Source organism: Abramis brama (genome assembly GCF_963993115.1).
Source record: "Abramis brama genome assembly, chromosome: 15".
NCBI classification, from domain to species: Eukaryota; Metazoa; Chordata; class Actinopteri; order Cypriniformes; family Leuciscidae; genus Abramis; species Abramis brama.
The window spans coordinates 3,255,928-3,276,097 of record NC_139977.1 but is presented as its reverse complement, the minus strand read 5'-3'; the positions used below and the strand labels follow the sequence as shown (position 1 = coordinate 3,276,097).

The 20,170-nt window shown below is 38.3% G+C and overlaps 2 protein-coding genes across 2 annotated transcripts in view; both read right to left on the bottom strand.

The window, feature by feature from the left end:
* The window catches only part of tmem185 (transmembrane protein 185), a 14,735-nt gene extending 3,233 nt beyond the window's left edge, over positions 1–11,502 (bottom strand). The window contains 5 exon segments of the mRNA XM_084137980.1: positions 3,488–3,677; positions 5,030–5,113; positions 8,412–8,619; positions 10,882–11,058; positions 11,346–11,502. Of these exon segments, the coding sequence (XP_083994106.1) occupies positions 3,488–3,677; positions 5,030–5,113; positions 8,412–8,619; positions 10,882–11,058; positions 11,346–11,383 (697 nt within the window). The 5' untranslated portion in view covers positions 11,384–11,502.
* A 166-nt stretch (positions 11,503–11,668) lies between these two features.
* ankrd46a (ankyrin repeat domain 46a) lies at positions 11,669–20,043 on the bottom strand. Its single transcript, XM_084137867.1, has 4 exons — positions 19,936–20,043; positions 18,353–18,677; positions 15,555–15,713; positions 11,669–14,306 (listed from the first exon to the last, which is right to left on the bottom strand). Exons 2-4 carry the CDS (start codon positions 18,661–18,663, stop codon positions 14,090–14,092), a joined length of 687 nt encoding a protein of 228 aa, XP_083993993.1. The 5' UTR covers positions 18,664–18,677; positions 19,936–20,043; the 3' UTR covers positions 11,669–14,089.
* Between the last annotated feature and the right edge of the window lie 127 nt (positions 20,044–20,170).

Here is a 20,170-nt window from a genome sequence, read left to right as displayed (position 1 = left end):
AAGAACAATAACTATATTAGCGTCCACACCTGTGCATGATGTCATTCTGTTTGTTCAAAGCACAAACTGAGGTTTGTCGTCTGCAGCTTTAAATGCTCCAGCTCTTTAAAAGCAGGATGGATTCTGATTGGCTGTCAATAGCTACGTTTACATGGACATAATCGGAATGAAATCAATCCGATTGATGAATCCGAACAGGGTGTTTACATGAATGATAAATAAAGTAATCGGGTTGATGTGCGCGTTTATATGTCACGTTTCAAATCGGATCTGATGTTTTGACATGCGCACACTGCACGAATATACAGAGTTTCCCGCTGTTCGCGCATAAATATTCTCCTCTATTGGTTCTTTATTTGTTTTAAAAAGCAGACGTAATATTAATTCGTCTCTGGTCATAATTTAGAGCATATTAACCGTTTTGCCGTGCTGCTTATTGATCACGCAGTAAAATGCCCCTCCCCGTCGTCTGTGGATGAGAATCCAAAACAAGGACTGGTGGGACGTTGTCCTGCTTCACTTCACAGACGCGAGAGTGAAATGAGAATTTTAGAATGACGGGAAACTTATTAATATGACACTTTATTCAACAGGAAGAACAGCTCGTTCCGCGCGTCATACATCATTACGCTAGTTAACGTCATTGCACATGCGCAGTCCTTTCAGTTTCGGTTTTCAATCCGATCAAGTGTTTACATGTTCTCTCGATCGGATTACAAAAGGAATAAACCACCCCTTTCAATCCGATCGAAATTTCATTCGGATCGAGCTCAATCGGATCGATTAAGGTGTTTACATGAAGGTTTTTTAGTCCGATTGAGCCGTCAATCCGATTATAAGTGTCCATGTAAACGCAGCTAATGTTTTTAAATGTTTTCACGTTCGGTCTGAAAGTGATTCCAATGATCATGTTTCTCTGTGCCGTTATTGTTATAGTTGTGCTGTGCTTTTATATTTAGAACGATTTTTAGATCTATATCTTTATCTTTATAGTTATCGTCCTTGGTGTGGACGGGCCTTAAGTCTGGTCAACTGCTCAAGGGTTATTTCGTACTTCACAGTGAAGCTAAACTGCTGCGCGCGTGTGTGTGTGTGTGTGTGTGAGTGTTGCCTGTCTGGAGTCATGTTCAAATAAAGCACAGGCATTTAGTGAAGTAGAGCTACGACTGCACACAGGATGAAGACGCCATTGGTCAGATGTCTAGACGATAGATGTCATTGGTCAGTTTTTTGGTTCTGTGATATTTAGAACTTTTGTCCCATTTCTACTGCGGACATTTTGCTCATAGTAAAAACACTAGAAAATAGCAGTCTGTCATTTGCTCATTAGTTGCTAATTAGGACTAAATATAACATTTTTTTAAAGGTTCTGATTGGATGGATTCTGTGAATGCAGCAAAACGATCAGTTTTTCACTTTACTGATTATTCAACGAAATAGTGTTTCAAACAGCTGTAAAAGCTTAAAGCTTTTAGTTTAACATGGACCAAATATGTGATCTAGTATTATTTTATATGTGACTCAAGCTCAGCCTCAGTAAGATTTTATTTATTAAAGAAATTTATAATTTTATTCAGCAAGGATGCATTAAAGTGATCAAAAAAGACAGTAAAGGCATTTATAATGTTAGAAAACAGTTCTCTTTTAAATAAATGCTGTTCTTTTGAACTTTCTATTCATCAAAGAATCCTGAGAAACAACAAAAGCAGCACAACTGTTTTCAACATTGATAATAATCTGAAATATTCATAATAAATCATCATATTAGAATGACTTCTGAAGGATCATGTGACACTGAAGACTGGAGTAATGATGCTGAAAATTCAGCTTTGATCACAGAAATAAATTACAGTTTAATATACTGTATATTTAAACAGAAAACAGTTCTTTGATTTGTAAAAATATTTCACATAATTTTTTACTGTATTTTCAAAAAAATAAATGCAGGTGAATATAAGAGTTCTTTCAAAAACATTTAGTTCACACTTTATTTTAAGGTGTCATTGATATACACTTAAATACTGAGTAATATTAATTAATATTATGTGCTTACTATAGGTTTAGGGTTTGTGTGGTAACACTTTAGTTTAGAGATGCACCGATTACAATTTTTTGGGCCGATTCCGATTTCCGATTTTTCATTAAGCTGCCGATACCGATTTTAGCCGATTCCGATTTCATTTTTTCTAACCACTTTACAGCACACACAAATATTTATTTTATATCTTTTCTGTAATAGAACATTTTACAATTTGCATAGTTCACACACATCTAAAGTGCAGTGTTATGGAAGAACCATTTCCTTTTCACATTCAATATCCAATATTTTTTTATATATGTATTTAACAAACTAAACATCTGTATGAAAACAGGGAATGGCAATAAAATAATATATAAATAAAAAATAAAATAATATAGCCTTGCAGTATAAAGATATTTCTCAAAGCACACACACACAGGCCTATTGCAATCACTTGTACAAACTGAATAATAAAACAAGTTTAAATGGGTACATTTTCTATAAATATTAGTCTTCGTTTTCTTTTCTGACATAGCCTATTCCAGTTCTTGTTAAAACACGCAAAGTCTGTGCATTTTGGGCACTTTTTTGGTGAAACTCTATTTGGGCTATTTTGTCCATCAAAAGTGTGCTTTCCCTTTAATTGAGTGTGAGCAGTGCAGCAAATGGACTCGGCGCCGAAACACGCGCTTCACTGCTCGCGACGCTCCTGCTTGACGCTCACGCGCTGCTCCTGCTCCCGTTGTGAATGCACTTATTGATTAACATGCACGCCGGAAAAAAATACGCGCTTGCGGTCTGAACGGACGTAATTCACGAGGTTTTCTACATGTGTGTACCGTGTGCACGTGTGATGCTGATGTTGCGCGATGTTAATCATGCGGCGCCCGAGTGCATTTGACCGGCATAAAATCGGCATTTGTCAGACTGACCGGCCGGTCGCTGGTCACGTGAAAATCGGCCAATTCCGGTCACCAGCCGATCAATCGGTACATCTCTACTTTAGTTTAGGGTCCAAATCTCACTACTAACTAGTTGCGTATTAGCATGCATATTATTAGGACAATATGCATATTTTTAGTATTTATAAGACACATATTAATGCCTTATTCTGCATCTCTTAATCATATCCAACAACTACCTTACTAACTATTAATAAGCAGTAATTAAATGTTCAAAATAGTAAACATTGGACAAAAGTAAAGTGTGATTATTGGTATTTAGGTTTAGTTGCATGTAATTATTGAGTGTTTATTGTTATTACTATAAGTACATGTAACAAGAAAATATACCTATATATATATATATATTACAGTGTTCTTGTTACACTTTACATGTACTTATAGTAAAATATATATATATATATATATATATATATATATATATATATATATATATATATATATATATATATATATGTGTGTGTGTGTATATATATATATATATATATATGTGTGTGTGTATAGTAAATGAGTCCAACCTCGAAGGTGAGCAGCGGCACAACGATGGTCATCCAGCTGATAGCCATGGTGATGTGTGTGCGGCGCTGCTCTGCGATGACGTCCATGGAGCGCAGGAACAGCACAGACCACACGATGTAATACAGCACCACCAGACACAGGAACGACATGAGGATCCACAGCGGCACACACACCACCTGGAAAACAGGAGAGCCAGGGTCACACACTCATGATGGGCCAGAGCTCAATCACACAGGTGTAGAGCTGGCCGGTGAAGCGGTTCATACCGAATACCGGTGTTTTAATATGATATGAATTTTTAATATACCGCAATACCGGTGTATGTGGCTTTGACAGCGCTGGGAACACGACATTGTTTGAGGGTCTTTTCACTGTTGCACTGGTGATGCACAGATGTGTGTGTTACTGTGACGGTGAAGATGGAGAGGTTAAACTATAACTGATAGCTTACAGTGTTTCCCATTCATTGGTTCCCACAAATAGATTTTCCAAAAGGCTTTGACATCATAGCCTGGAAATCCAGACCTACTGTAAATCTGAAAGATGAATGGTCTGGCATCGACTAATGAAACTCGGCCAGCTCGAGGGGCGGCACCAAGCATGCATTTGAAAATCTCACTGCACGCAATTGGATAACACAACGACCAATCACAACATCGCTTAGCTACCAGCGGAGCAAACTGGTAGATTAGACTCTTGCCGTATCCGGTCGGCAAAACAGCAAAAACGCCCTTCTTGCAAAGGAACGATTCGAGCGGCGTCTTCTGTTCCTCATTTAGATAAAAAGCCAAGTCTAACTCGTTCATTGTAGCGGCCAAAGCCGTTTCAAACAACTGGTGTTCCTCCATAGCCATCTTGCCATGTTTGACTTCGACGTCACAGCGCTGTCGTCATCTCGCCTCTGGCCCGCCTATATCAGATAACCCGATGTGATTGGTGCAGCTCAGATACAAGGGCATATTTAATGAGCATCATTACTCGACACCAGAGTAACTCACTGAGCAAAATCAACTTTTTCGCGAGAACTCTGGATTTGTATTGACATCGTTGAATAAACATGAAACACGTTTCAAAGTCAAAATGCGGCGCGGGTGTTTTTATATGAGTGTTTCTTAGAAGGGAACTGACGTCTTTAGAAAAGTTTCAATGTTATTTTCATTTAATCTTTCTTTATCTTTCCTGCTGGTTTGTGTTCAGCCGTTACCGGGGAAACCGCTGTTTCTGGCGCGCATACAGCGCCTCCTGCTGGACCGCTTTATAAACACTGCAAACCTGTATTAATACTAGTGTGGATTTTTCTACAATATTCACTCATGACAGTAAAATAGGGAATTCTGAGTCGATCTACTGCAGCATCTCCTCTCTCAATCAGCAGAAAATGTGGTTAACACCCAGTCAGGCTTGAAAAAAAAAAGAATACCGTCATATACTGTGAAACCCGTATCATTATGATAAATAGAGTGATATAAATGTTTGGTCATCCCGATGCCCAGCACTACACATGACAGGTGTCGGTGTCCTTACTCACCAACCACGGCCAGCTGATGATCTTATCCAGCCTCAGAGCGATGAAGATGAACTGAAGGATATTTACAGAGCACAGAATCTCCAGCTGAGGGAAACAACACACGTCAGAAAAGATGCACTTCTATTAATGCTTAGGGAAGATATGCTTGATAAACATGTGGGTGAATCTGACAAGAATCAAATCTGGCTCATATTTCAACAAAAATATTTGTATATAGGAAATGGAGCTTGTTTTAGGACCAGGACTTTTGTGACAATATTTTGCATATTTTTTTCTTTATTGTGATGCAAAATAATAATAATATATATGTTAAAGTTATTTATCATTTAGTTTAGTTTTAAACCATATATAGTCAGAAACTAATCAAAACTGTACAGAATTCAGTCATAGTAATTAGATAGTAATAATAATAATAAAGTAATACAAATTTGTGTGTAATACTATACTAATTAAAATAATTATGAATCACGGGAATTACCAAATTGTCATGAAAACTTTTTAATAAAATATATATTTTTTGGTAACACTTTACAATAGGGTTTCATTAGTTAATCACTTTAGTTGACATGAACTAAGAATGAACAATACTTCGACAGCCTTTATTAATCTTAGATAATGCTAATTTCAGCATTTACTAATGCATTATTAAAATCAAATGTTGCATTAACATTAGTTAATGAACAAACCATGAAAAGCTGTATTTTTATTAATTAAAATTAACAAAGATTAATAAATACAGAAACAAATGTTTTGCTCAGTCTGACTAATGAAGTCTTATTGTAAAGTGTTGCCATTTTTTATTCACTTTTCTTTTGATTTTGGCATGAAATATTAGCCTGACGTCGTCATACTCAGATTCTAGTCAGAATGTGAGTCTGAATCTGCTCCATTGGGCTGTGATTATGGGGCGTGTTTCAACCGAACCAGGAAGGAAAATGCCTCTGCACTCAATTGGATAGAGTGACCTACAACCAATCAGAGCAACGGAGTAAGTGACGTATGTTTTTCATTCATGTTTCTGATCGACAGATGCCTTGATCGCGGTTCTCTGTTCCTCTTTTAAAATTAATGCGCTGTCGATATCTTCTATAACAGACGCGATGGCGGAATCTACACATAATGTTTCATAAACAAAGTTCAGGAGGAGCACGTTCAAATAATCAATCCAATCAACCGTCTAAGTTACGTCACTATTAGCATGAGGAAGCATATATTCACTCTATCAACCTTCCTTGACAGTTTCCAGCATCCCTCCACTCACTCTCGGCTTGTTCTTCCACAGCCAGGAATACGGGGGGAGTACTTTGGGTTCGGGCCGAATACCGAGCCCACCCTCTCCTCGGACAGCGCGCCAAATATGCATTTATTCTATCTGACTTATTTGTAAGTGTGAACTCGTGAAATCTCAATTCTCCAGCGGCAGTCATTTGAATTCAACCCAAGCGCTCGTTGGTGACGTGGATGATTACGTTACCGTTGCTCATCTGTCCATCATCGTATAAAGCCCGCCCTGACAATTTGATTGGTCCGAACAATTTTTGTTCGGGCATAATAGCTCCTCAACGGATCGAGTCCAGACCGAACTTCCCGACCTAAAAATTGTGTGGGCGGGGCTAAGTTCGGCTGGCATCCAGGCTAATGAAATATGACCTCAACATAAAATAGCCAGATTCAACCATCCTAAAAAAAAATGTGTTATGCCGGGTTTAGACTCCACAAGATCAGCCCGATTTTGGGTATATAGTGATATATATATATATTTTATAGTGTGTCATAGTTGACGTCAACGACGCTGTGTCTGTGATGCTTAGCAACAGAAAGATTAGCATGTTTAATTTTTTCCGGTATTCCACGACGGGTTTGGTCACATTGACCAATAGGAGCACAGAAGCTCTTCACACACGGTGAAACGAAAGAGAGACGATGGTACTGCCGCAACGGAGGAAAGATTTGTGGAAGGCTCTGCAGGATCCCAGCCGAGGAATAAGAGACAACCAGTTTCTCCCTGTTTACTGAAGTGAGGTGGACCCCGGCCGTATCCAGATCAGATGGTGGACCTGCACCTGGACCCAGCCATGACGCATCCCTGAAGTGCCAGCCTCATCAGCCCTGTGAAGGCCTCACCGACACGACCAATCTGACTTCTGACCTGTAACGCTGCATGGATCATAATCATACACTGTTCGCTCATTGGCCAGAGGAGACCTGGCCCCCCGACTGAGCCTGGGTTCTCCCAAGGTTTTTCTCTCCATTCTGTCACTGATGGAGTTTTGGTTCCTTGCCACTGTTGCCTTGCTTTTTGGCTTGCTTAGTCGGGGACATTTAATATTCAATATTACTGATCTGCCTTATTTAGGGTGGACGATGATGCAATTTTCTTCTAGGAACAAACTTTGTTGTATGTTTTCATGTTATCACTGTGAAGCTGCTTTGATACAATCTGTATTGTAAAAAGCGCTATATAAATAAAGGTGACTTGACTTATCTCTTCAGACAAAGCCTCCTTCCCTTTACCTCTGTACAGATAAAGCGTTGTCGGGATAATTCCGGTTCGCGTGGCTACGCGGAAGCGAGAGAAATTCTGTATTATACATTTTAAGGCCAGACAAGTAGTTTGTTGAGGGTTGGTTTGTAGGCAAGGACTACACGCCTGCGCACATATATTCAAACGCGCATACCTATAGACTGAACTCGTAATACACACGTGCACGCCGTCAGCGTTCTCACGGGTTCGTGTTTTGAAAGTTTGCGTAGAGAGAACTGAAGGGTTTTCTGTTAGAACGGTGTCGTGTTAGCCGCCCCTAAATTAATAACTAATGATCGTTGAGACGGAAGTGAATCAATCAAAACTAACTTTATCTGGACACTAACTTTATTCTAGAGCTGCTGTAAAGCCAAAACAATCTACATTGTTAAAAGCGCTGTATAAATGAAGGTGACTTGACTAGACTCTTAAAAAATATAAATGTTTATTTTGTTATAAAATGTCCGCTGGTTTGTCTAGATGAGACTCTTATTCCTCGGCTGGATCGTGTCGAGACTTTGAAGCTGCACTGAAACTCACATCTGGACCTTCGACCCGTTGGACCCCATTGAAGACACTATATGGAGAAACATCCTGGAGTGTTTTCCTCAAAAACCTTCATTTCTTTTCCACTGAAGAAAGACATGAACATCTTTGATGACGTGGCGGTGAGTAAATTATCAGGAAATTTTATTCTGAAGCGAACTACTCCTTTAAAGACGGCAAGCAACATGTTTCTTGTCCATGACACAAGAACTTAAAGAGTCAAAACTGCATAATCTGACGATTGTAACAGACAGGAATATAGTGTAGTCTGACTCTGAACCCGGCATTAGACAGATCTTTCCCGGCTCGTACCTCGAGCGAGCGGTCGTGTCTGAATCCCCACACACACGCGGCCACTGAGACGGGCGACACGAAGAAGAGCGGCATGAAGACGAGGAGCCAGAAGTGTGTGCCTCGCTGCACGCGGTCACACACCAGCACCTCGAAGGTGAGCAGGAGCAGGTGGATCCCCACAGCGATCAGCATGGCTTTAAACTCCACACACGTCTCGCCTTCAGCCCTGAGGACGACAACCCACCGCATCACAGAATACACTGACAGAGGCACGGTTTACAGCTGGTGTTAAAGGAGTAGCTCACTGTAAAATTAGCCCATGATTTACTCACCCTCAACTCATCCTATAGGTGTATATGACTCTCTTCTTTCAGACGAATACAATCAGAGTTATATTAAAAAAAATGTCCTGGCTCTTCCAAGCTTTATAATGACAGTGAATGGCCGTTTCTGTTCTCTGTTCTGTTCGTGTGGAGCACGTTTATCATGGATAGATGCACGTTTATGATGGACAGATGCACTTTTATGATGGATAGATGCACTTTTATTAGATGCACTTTTATGATGGATAGATGCACTTTTATTAGATGCACTTTTATGATGAATAGATGCACTTTTATGATGAATAGATGCACTTTTATGATGATAGATGCACTTTTATGATGGACAGATGCACTTTTATCATGAATAGATGCACTTTTATCATGAATAGATGCACTTTTATCATGGATAGATGCCCTTTTATGATGGACAGATGCACTTTTATGATGGATAGATGCACTTTTATTAGATGCGCTTTTATGATGAATAGATGCACTTTTATGATGGATAGATGCACTTTTATTAGATGCACTTTTATGATGAATAGATGCACTTTTATGATGAATAGATGCACTTTTATGATGGATAGATGCACTTTTATCATGAATAGATGCACTTTTATCATGGATAGATGCCCTTTTATGATGGATAGATGCACTTTTATGATGGACAGATGCACTTTTATGATGGATAGATGCACTTTTATGATGGACAGATGCACTTTTATCATGAATAGATGCACTTTTATCATGGATAGATGCCCTTTTATGATGGATAGATGCACTTTTATGATGGATAGATGCACTTTTATGATGGACAGATGCACTTTTATCATGAATAGATGCACTTTTATCATGGATAGATGCCCTTTTATGATGGATAGATGCACTTTTATCATGGATAGATGCACTTTTATGATGGACAGATGCACTTTTATGATGGACAGATGCACTTTTATCATGAATAGATGCACTTTTATCATGGATAGATGCCCTTTTATGATGGATAGATGCACTTTTATGATGGATAGATGCACTTATGATGGATAGATGCACTTTTATGATGGACAGATGCACTTTTATCATGAATAGATGCACTTTTATCATGGATAGATGCACTTTTATGATGGACAGATGCACTTTTATGATGGACAGATGCACTTTTATGATGGATAGATGCACTTTTATTAGATGCGCTTTTATGATGAATAGATGCACTTTTATGATGGATAGATGCACTTTTATTAGATGCACTTTTATGATGAATAGATGCACTTTTATGATGAATAGATGCACTTTTATGATGGATAGATGCACTTTTATCATGAATAGATGCACTTTTATCATGGATAGATGCCCTTTTATTAGATGCACTTTTATGATGAATAGATGCACTTTTATGATGAATAGATGCACTTTTATGATGGATAGATGCACTTTTATCATGAATAGATGCACTTTTATCATGGATAGATGCCCTTTTATGATGGATAGATGCACTTTTATGATGGACAGATGCACTTTTATGATGGATAGATGCACTTTTATTAGATGCACTTTTATGATGAATAGATGCACTTTTATGATGGATAGATGCACTTTTATGATGAATAGATGCACTTTTATGATGAATAGATGCACTTTTATGATGGATAGATGCACTTTTATGATGAATAGATGCACTTTTATGATGAATAGATGCACTTTTATGATGGATAGATGCACTTTTATGATGATAGATGGACTTTTATGATGAATAGATGCACTTTTATGATGGATAGATGCACTTTTATGATGAATAGATGCACTTTTATGATGAATAGATGCACTTTTATGATGGATAGATGCACTTTTATGATGGACAGATGCACTTTTATCATGAATGGATGCACTTGACTTCAAAACAGAAGCCATTCACTGTCATTATAAAGCTTGGAAGAGTCAGGACATTTTTTAATATAACTCTGATTGTATTCGTCTGGAAGAAGAATGTCATATGACGGCTTGAGGGTGAGTAAATCATGGGCTAATTTTCATTTTAAAGTGAACTATCCCTTTAAGCACCTTGTACAAACCCTGCACAACAATAAGTATCCCACATGATATTCTTTCACGGTCTATGGACCCCTAAAGTAGCCTAGTTATGCCAGTGAAAGGCTGACTCTGACCTGTACTGTGGGTTGTGAGCCCAAACCCCAGTGCCCACCGAAGCCCCGATGATGACCATGAGTTTCCAGAGCCAGATGGGCGCAAACACGGCCCAGTAACTCCACTGGATGATGCCATCCAACCTCAGGGACAACAGCACCGAGAAGAGCAGCAGACAGGCGTAGATCAGGAACTTACTGCAGGGAGAGGAGAACAACAACACACGGATCTGTCAGACTCACAAACAGACTTCTGTCAGGATCACGACACGGGCCTGAGGGAGAAGACACGGCACGAGAGGAGCTTTAAACAACGTATGGTCAAGTGTTGAATGATAAAGCACTTTCCATCACTGTGAGGCTGCTCAACTATGCGAAGAGAAATCAAAACAGGCCTGCGCGGTGAACATTAGCAGCTATGCTAACAAGCGCTTTCAAAACGAAACACCGTTTCATTGTACACCAATCACACACACACATCTTACCTGGGGTTGAAATCTTGAAAAACGCCTCGTAGATTCATGGTTTCCTCTTCAGACCATAGTTTACTGCGGTGGAAAGGAAAGGAAAGGCTGGTTTACTGACTGACTGGCGCTCGCTCGTTCACATCAGAGCAGTCGGTTGGCGAACGCGACCAAACACGCTGACGTCACGCGCCCTGGCCCCGCCCACCGGTGCGCTGTTGTTTACATTCACGTCATTATTATGAATAATAAACAAAGCTGTTTCTGTAGATTACCGATGTTGCGTTTGTACATTTTGTCTGTTTATTTGTATGCAATCTAATGCGTAATGAACCACGTACACCTTTGTTGAGGTTAAACTCTACATTTGTTTAATTTAGTTCCTATTTTACATTAAAATACATTCTTGTGTATTATGAATACAATGTTACAAAGGTCTTGAATGAATACATTGTTAATTTATTTATATTGCAGGAAAAATTTGATGTACATAAACAGAAATGCTTAAATACACCCCCAATGTTTAAAGTGTTTAGTGGAATTTTATTGTTTTATTCTCTTTTCTTAAACAGAAAGTCATCAGAATGTTTTAAAATATTACGATATAAATTTCGGATCCCCAATTTCGGTTACCAATTAATGTCACACATCTTGTTTTGCACTTTTTTAAGCTATGCTATGTTCGCTACTTATATAAAACAAAAGGTTAAACCCTATATAAAACACCATTACACTTTAATGTGCAAATCCATTCATTTAAATGAAATGCTGAGGTGGACTGGCACACACTCAATAACATACATGTGCAGAATACACTACAAAAACAACCATGGATTTATTATAACTGTAATAAATTTGTATAACCACAGTTTTACTACACAAATACCATGGTTAAAGTATGGTTAGTGTAGCAAAGCCATGGTTAATTAGTGGTTACCATGTTTTTTGTTTCAGGGTTTCTGTAGATTTTATGAAGGTAAATTTAAGACCTTTTTAAGACCAAGTAACGAAAATGTAAGAAATAAATTGAAGGGAACACAATACATCAACATGTTCTCCAAGTGTAAATGTTTAAGGAGAAACACTTCAGAGTTTAATATATGTTACTTTTTAATTCATTTACAAAAAAAGAAAAAAAAAGAAGCTTGAATCATTTTGCTCAGAACCACAATATGGAAATATCTTTTACAGTACCTTCTGATCAAACTGCAAAAAAGTGATGTTTTTCCTCTTGTTTTCCAGTGAAAATATATAAAGATTCCTAAATCAAGATACATGTACTTGAGATGTAAAATCAAAATACATAAAATATGAAGTCTTGCTTCTGTGCTTTCTTGCTTTAGGACTTCAACAAAAACAAATATCTGCCAGTGGGCTCATCAAAATCTGCTTAATTTAGAAGTTTTGACAGATATTTGTTCTTGTTTTAAGCATAAACTCACTTAATTCTATTACATTTTTTCAAGACTTCGTTTTACATTTACGTCTCAAGTAAATGTATTATGATTTAAACTTATTTAGATATTTGACTTTCTGCTCTGATTTGACCAGTTTAAGGCCATAATTTGTGTAAGGGCAAATTAAGACTCGCTTTGTTTTATTTCTTTTAAAATCATGATTAATTGTCGTATGGGTTTCTAAATACACAAGAATTTACATTTTCTTTAAGCACATGAAAGGTCTATTTACATTAATATACAAAAAGAAAAAGAAAAAAAAGAGCGACAGAGAGAATGTATGGTTGCAGTTAGAAGCGTGGTTATACACATTCCTGTAGGAACAATCATCAGCTAATGAGAGATTTTAAAGTCCCCCTGTAGTCGATCATTTCATCCTTTAAAACTCATATTTGATCACCAAAATTACATATTTAAAAGTTTTTTCCTTGGAAAAATTCTTCATGTCTTAAAAATATCTTGAATGTAACTCGACACCCTTGCCTCATTTAGTATACGCAGTTGTATGCAGGGTTCCCACACTTTGGTTAACTTCAAATTCAAGAACCTTTCAAGGACTTTCCAGGTCCAATACCCTAAAATTTAAGGACTTAATATGGGGACACATTTGTGTTCAACAACAAACGTTGAGGTTCCATTGTAGTAGTATCGTGCGCGCGTGAACGTCATGGCAACGTACAACACAAAGTACCTCACGTGGGAAACACTTAACGTAACGCGTAAATGTGCATAACTAACGTAAATCAAGCAAGCTAGTATAGGCAAGCAGGCATAGGCCACGAAGTGTTGGTGAAATAACACTTTCATCTGACTGGAGGGAATAATATGGAATTTTTTTCTAGAAAACTTCTTGCACAAAATAAATTAAAGCACTTTCAAGGACCTGTATCTGTGTATGTTTATTTTCCAAAACCTTCCAGGGCACTGAATTTTTTTTTTTCAGTTTCACAAACTTTCAAGGATTTCAAGGACCCGTGGGAACCCTGTGTATGAATATGCAAATGAGCCCCGCCTCCACTCACTCACTCACTCAGCTCAGAGATCCACTGGTTGACGATCACTCGTTGATCTGATTGGTTACAAGGTCGTTTGTGACGTCAGAAACACCAGCGATTTCAAAGTGTGTTTTTGAGACTGTCTTTGGTTCACTGCAGTTTTAAGGAGGAAATACTCAGCAATGCTGTCGACTTATGAATTTACACATGGTTAGTCTTAAAGCATATTAAAAACACCACATAGACACATAAACAACATTAAAAACTGGATTTTCACCACAGGGGGACTTTAAGAATCATTGTTAATGAGCTTTCAGTGCACGAGCTCCAGCTGGTTGGATGCGAAGGGTAAGACTCCGCTGACGTAATACGCGATGCCGAGCGACAGCAGAGCGATGACGAGGAGCAGAAGAAGCACGCGCCAGAAGCCCAGATCCTCCACGAACTCCTGCCATGTGGTGCGAAAGCTGGACAACACGCCGTCGCTGTAGTGCAGGTGTGGGTTCAGCAGAGAGTGGCTCTCCATGGCACTGCAACACACACACACACACACAACAGCCAGGAATGAGTTGTAGGATTGAGAATAATCAGAGATATTTGAACATGTACAGCCTGAACCCCTGGAGAAACACCGCCCTCACAGAGGCTACGTTTACAGGCACTTTTGTTTCAGTCGGACTGAATTCATTCCAATTGGTGAATCTATAGTGTTTACATGAACGCTGAACATGTGATCAGGTTGATGTGCGTCTTTATGTCACAAGGTTATAATATATGGAATATACAGAGTTTGCCGCTGTTTGCGCTTAATAACCATCTCCTACATTGCTTCTTTATTTGGTTTAAACAGCAGACTTAATATTTATCCATTTCTGGTCATAATTTGGAGACAATGAGCATATGAACCGTTGTGCCGCTGCTTATATTTACATGTTCTCTCGATCGGATTAGAAAAGGAATAAATCACCCCTTTCCATCCGATCAATATTTCATTCGGATCGAGCTCAATCGGATCGATTAAAGGGGTGGTGTAATGCCCTTTCACAAGATGTAAAATAAGTCTCTGATGTCCCCAGAGTGTGTGTGTGAAGTTTTAGCTCAAAATACCCCACAGATATTTTTATAGCATGTTAAAATTGTCACTTTTTGAGGGTGAGCAAAAACACACCGTTTTTGTGTGTCCCTTTAAATGTAAATGAGCTGCTGCTCCCGGCACAGGGGGCGGAGCTTCAACAGCTTGTGTCCTTAAATTTTCTTTAACTTTTAGCCTTTTATGTCACAGTCAGAATGATGGAGAGACTCAAGAAGAAGTGACAACATGTAGACAACATTTCTGAATGAATTTATGTAGCTTATGTGTAGTTATCTTCTAGTTATTGATTAGCATATTCTGTCTTGATAATCTATAAATCGTGTTCAGGGGGCGGGGTTTATGTAAATTTTAGGGTTGGTGATGTCACTAACCCGGGAGGAAGCTCGTGTAGTCTCTACCAGCCGTTTGTTGTAGTTCTTAAAAAGCGATTTCTTTAAAAGCAAATATCTCCCTTTGCTTTGAACTTTGAGCGTTGTAACTTTGCAGATGTTGTTTATGCTCAAACAGCAACATTACACACTAACTAAAGTTAGAAAAGTCAAATCATAATCAACCACCCCTTTAAGGTGTTTACGTGAAGGCTTTTCTGCCCGATTGAGCCGTCAGTATCTGATTGCATGCAAGCGTAGCCACAGTAAACACACGTGGGGATCAGTAAGTTCTGGCTGTAACGGTCACGCCTCACCTCTCACTGTCAGCCATGTGCATCTTCTCCAGGCTGGCGTGCGAGCTGCGGTTGAAGCCCTTCACCTCCTGCTCCTCCAGGCCCTCCAGCAGGTGCAGCGAGTCCTTGTTCACGCCGCGTCTCTTGGCCAGAACCAGCGGAGTCGCTCCGTTGTGATTACTGTTCAGATACAAACACCACATCAGTCCCTGCGTTGAGCACGACACTGGAACTAACCGGTTTAGAAAGAGTTATCTGTCAGGTTTCCTCAAAACCGACGCACTGCCCTGCAACCCTCACCAAACACACCAAGGCCGGTTTCACAAAGCTATTTTAGACCGGTCTATAGTGTTAGACGAGTCTATAATTCGCTCATAGACTAGTCTAATGCAAGTTAGACTGTTTCACAAAAATAAAGACTGACTTAATTTAGACCAAAAAAATTAGACACCTCTTACCCCCGGGCTAACTGAGGTCTAAGACTCTGTTACCTTGGCAACCAGCAGTAACAATCAGTTACAAACTGCCAAAAGAAAAGGGAAAATGGCTCATAATTTAAACATTTCTTCTTGTTACTACATTCTCCGCTAAATTTCCCAAGTAAAATGTCCTTGTAACGGTGTACTCCTTCAACAAACACATATTCTCCGCTGGGGTATTAGCGGTTGAATGCGCTTACTCGATCCGCCATGTTTTTTGTTTTGAAAAGTGTCTTATTTTACCCAGAATGCATTGCAGTGTAGTCCTACTTAAGATAGTCAGAGTCTTCAGTGCTTTGTGCAACGGTCTGATTTAGATGTCTATCTGAAGTCTGACTATCTACTATATCTAAGCCATAGTCAAAGTCTATCTTTGTGAAACCGGCCCCTGAGCAAGACTTCAGAGTTACTGGAGTTATAACATTCAATTACAGATACAGTGAGTTTGATCTGGCTTTAGCTCAACTCTGCCGGGCCGGATTTGAGGAACCCTTCATGTACAGTCAAACCAAACATTATTCAGACACCAGATATCATTTTTGATATATTGTTTCACTAGTGTGTGCAGGACACTATAGTTCATTTCTGTAAGTGAGGAGAGCAAAATACAGTAAACTGTGACATATTATACCCAAATATTCTTCATACAGTGACTACCAGTGACATTTATACAAATTAGGGACCAAATATGATTCGGACACTTTGAGCTGATCATGTTTTGCTGAAGTGTGTTTTCTTTAATTGCTAATGCTCTTTTTACACACAGACTGAACAAAATGAAGCATTGCTTGGTGATTGGTTGAGCTAAACTGGTATTATCTAATAGTGTAGTTAAATTTAACAGCTGACAGATATTCAACATAATTCATGTGTGAGACAGTCTAACAGAAGGACGGACAAAACCAGTCAAATATCCACTGAGTTCTGCTCATATTTCATTACCATTTTCTAAACTATAGCGAATAAACTGATAATGTGAGAAATGTTGAAGGAGTCTGAATAAATGTTGGTTTGACTGTACACTGCTATTCAGGGGTGTGGGGGGAATAAATATAAATGCTGCCATTTCCAGAGTTTGATTATATACTTTCTAAAGACAAGCCAGAGATCCAATACTTTAAGATTTTACACGTATCATTTTTATTTTTCACATTTACAGAAGTGTTCAAAAGTTGTTCATTTTTGTTCATTACTTTACATGCCTATTCATTTTTACTTGTCTTCATTATAGGGATGCACTGATATGAACATTTTGGCCGATAACTGATAACTCTTTATATTTGAAAGCCGATAACCGATATATTGGCCGATAAATCTAAATCTAAATTTTGATATATCGTTTGAGAGCCTGATTACAAAAACAAAGTCTCACCATTAAAATCAATGTCCCAAACACACAATTATACTGTTCTCATGTGCTTAAACTTTTATGTAGCCATGCAACAGTAATTTCAGCATGCATTCACTGTATACACCGGGACGTGATGGAGGAACAAATATTGTATTGCAGTCTTTGCGAGACCTTGTTTGTATGTCACGTCTGCCAAATAGTTACAGACAACAACAAAAAATGAAACTCCCCAGCCTGCTTCTCCAAATCCACTCGTACTTTTGGGGAAGACATAATCGGCTACCAAAATAATTGAGCATAGAACATTTTCAATTAACAAAAAAATATAATACTACAAAATGTGCTAATATACTTCAACTAGCCTAAGTGAAAAACAAAATGCTGTTCTTTTTCTATTTAACAAAATGCATATTTGCAATAAAACATTCCCCTTTTCAAAGCTACACTTATTTTTTTTTATAAATTGTATACATTGTGTACCTGTTTGGCTTGATATTTTATATTCATTTCATTTATTTTTGTTCTCCGGTGGGTAATTTGCAGAAGGTGCAATCCTTTTTTTGTAATGTTGTATTAAGAAGACAAAACTAAGGCCAAATAGCCTTTACTATTTAAGTTTGTATTCATAGTTTTACATGTTATACATGTTTTACAGTAAGTTGACTTAACTGTATTGTTATATAATTGTTGGCACTGGCACTTATAAACACTAAATGGGTAAAAATTGCAATAAATAGGCTTAGTTTTGGAGCCAAATGTTGGAGTTGGAATAAATACCTCTGTTTTTTTGTTTTTTTTGAGAAATAAAAGCCAAATGCTTGATCATTTTACAGCCACATCATTTTTGTTATGCATTATTTGTTTTGGTTGTTTAAAAACACACAAATTTTTTTATCCGATTAATCGATCGATTAATTGCTAGATTAATCGATTACAAAAAGAATCGATAGCTGCAGCCCTAATATCAATAAGGATGAAAAGCCACTGACCAGATGTCAATCTTGAGTCCGTTGGACACGAGGAACTGGATGGTGTCCACATGCCCACACATGTGCAGTGCCGTGTTGCCTTGCGAGTCGGTGGCCAGCAGATCCGCGCCGAACTTGTGCAGTAAACAGCAGATCTCCACGTTCCCCCGGGCTGCGGCGAGGTGAAGCCCGGTCCGGCCCCGGCAGTCCCGCGTGTTCGGGTCGACCCCGGACTCCAGGAGCCGCTTGCTGAGAGCCAGGTCCCCGTCCACACAGGCCTGCAGCAGCGGCACCGTGGCCTGCAGCGAGTCACTGACGAACACGTACGACATTCTGCACCTGGAATCTGAGGTTTGGAGATAGAAGTCCGCTCATTTAGAAACAGCCTGACACATCATAATGATATATTGCATCTTTCTGCCGTTATTATCTGCCAACTCTCACGCTGAATGCAAACTAAGGACACTGTTCTCACGCCGCACATCCATGTTCTAGATAGAAAATTAATTCTAGAGAGGAGCATTGTGCTAAATATATGCATTATATTAAATATTTACTATATTTTTTACTCTTATATCATTTAAAAATATTATAACATTGTTATAATTACCAAATTCTATGAATTGTGTAAGAATGAGTTGTTAGTTTTAACCTTTAACACTCCTTTTTCCTGTTTACACTGTGTTTATAGAGCGATTGTATAAAAATATACATTTTAATAATACAAATGATTTATGCTGGAGTTATAGATTTATTTATTTTTGACAAATGAAAAATAAGAAACAAAACAAAAGATCGCTTTCCCCATTCATTTTCAATGTGGGGTCAATTTCAAGTCTTCAAGTTTTGTGTGCGTTTAGATAGTTAATGTAAAAAAATCACAAAATCTTATGGGACTGAGATAAAGGGAACCATGTTTTCTAACTAAGGAAAGTTGAAATGGGATCATACTGACCCCAAACACATGCCAGCTGACAAGTTCCCTGTATTTATACAGCATTAGTTGAGAGAGATTTGTTTCCTTGAGAAAAATTAACATGTAGGCCCTACTGTACCTGATATTTAGATGCATGAATCAATGTTGAATAAAGATTCTAATTATTTAATTAAATAATGATTCTAATCACAAGCTTATGAATCAAATCGCTTAAAAGTTGGATGCCCTGTTAAGACCTCATATTAATGGAAAATTTGTATTTTTACATACAGTATATATTCATAATTTGTCACACCACAATGCCACGAATGAACTGCAAATTGTTAAAAGTGCTCAAAAATGCTCAACGAAAGTAACGTTACACAACTGAGCCTTGAATCTCTTTTTAGCAAGTAGTTATGATGGATGCTGTATGCAACAATAATATAGGTTAAAGCTTCATAAATTGTAAAAGTATATTAAATAAAGGATGTATAATGCTGGGAAATGTACTTAGATTAGATACATGGCAGTGTTTCAATTATCAAAACAAACGACTGATTAAAAGCTAGCGGAATAGCTTTGTCAAGCTAGTAACGTTATGCTAATAAACAAAAACAAACAAAACGCACGACTGTTACCAATAATGCCAACTTCCTTTATAATACTAAAGAAGATTAATCAATACCTCAGACTGATATCTCGAAGGTGATATCTCTTCCGCTGCTTCCCGGCCTCTGTTGTTGGATAATAATAGAAATGAAATGACGTAAAAAGATGAGGAGGGCCAATAAACTACAAGCCCCAGTATTTGTTATGATTACTAGTATTCGACTTCCGCGTCTCAGCCTCAAAATCTGGTCATTGTAGTTTTTATGGCGCCGTCAACTATTGGAACGCCTCAGACTTCGACTACATTACCC

Coding starts and splice junctions, on each gene's coding strand:
- ankrd46a (XM_084137867.1), bottom strand. CDS start 18,663: ATGTCGTACGTGTTCGTCAGTGACTCGCTGCAGGCCACGGTGCCGCTG. Junction 15,714..18,352: donor GGACTCAAGATTGACATCTG/GTCAGTGGCTTT, acceptor GTATCTGAACAG/TAATCACAACGGAGCGACTC. Junction 14,307..15,554: donor CACATGGCTGACAGTGAGAG/GTGAGGCGTGAC, acceptor TGTGTGTTGCAG/TGCCATGGAGAGCCACTCTC.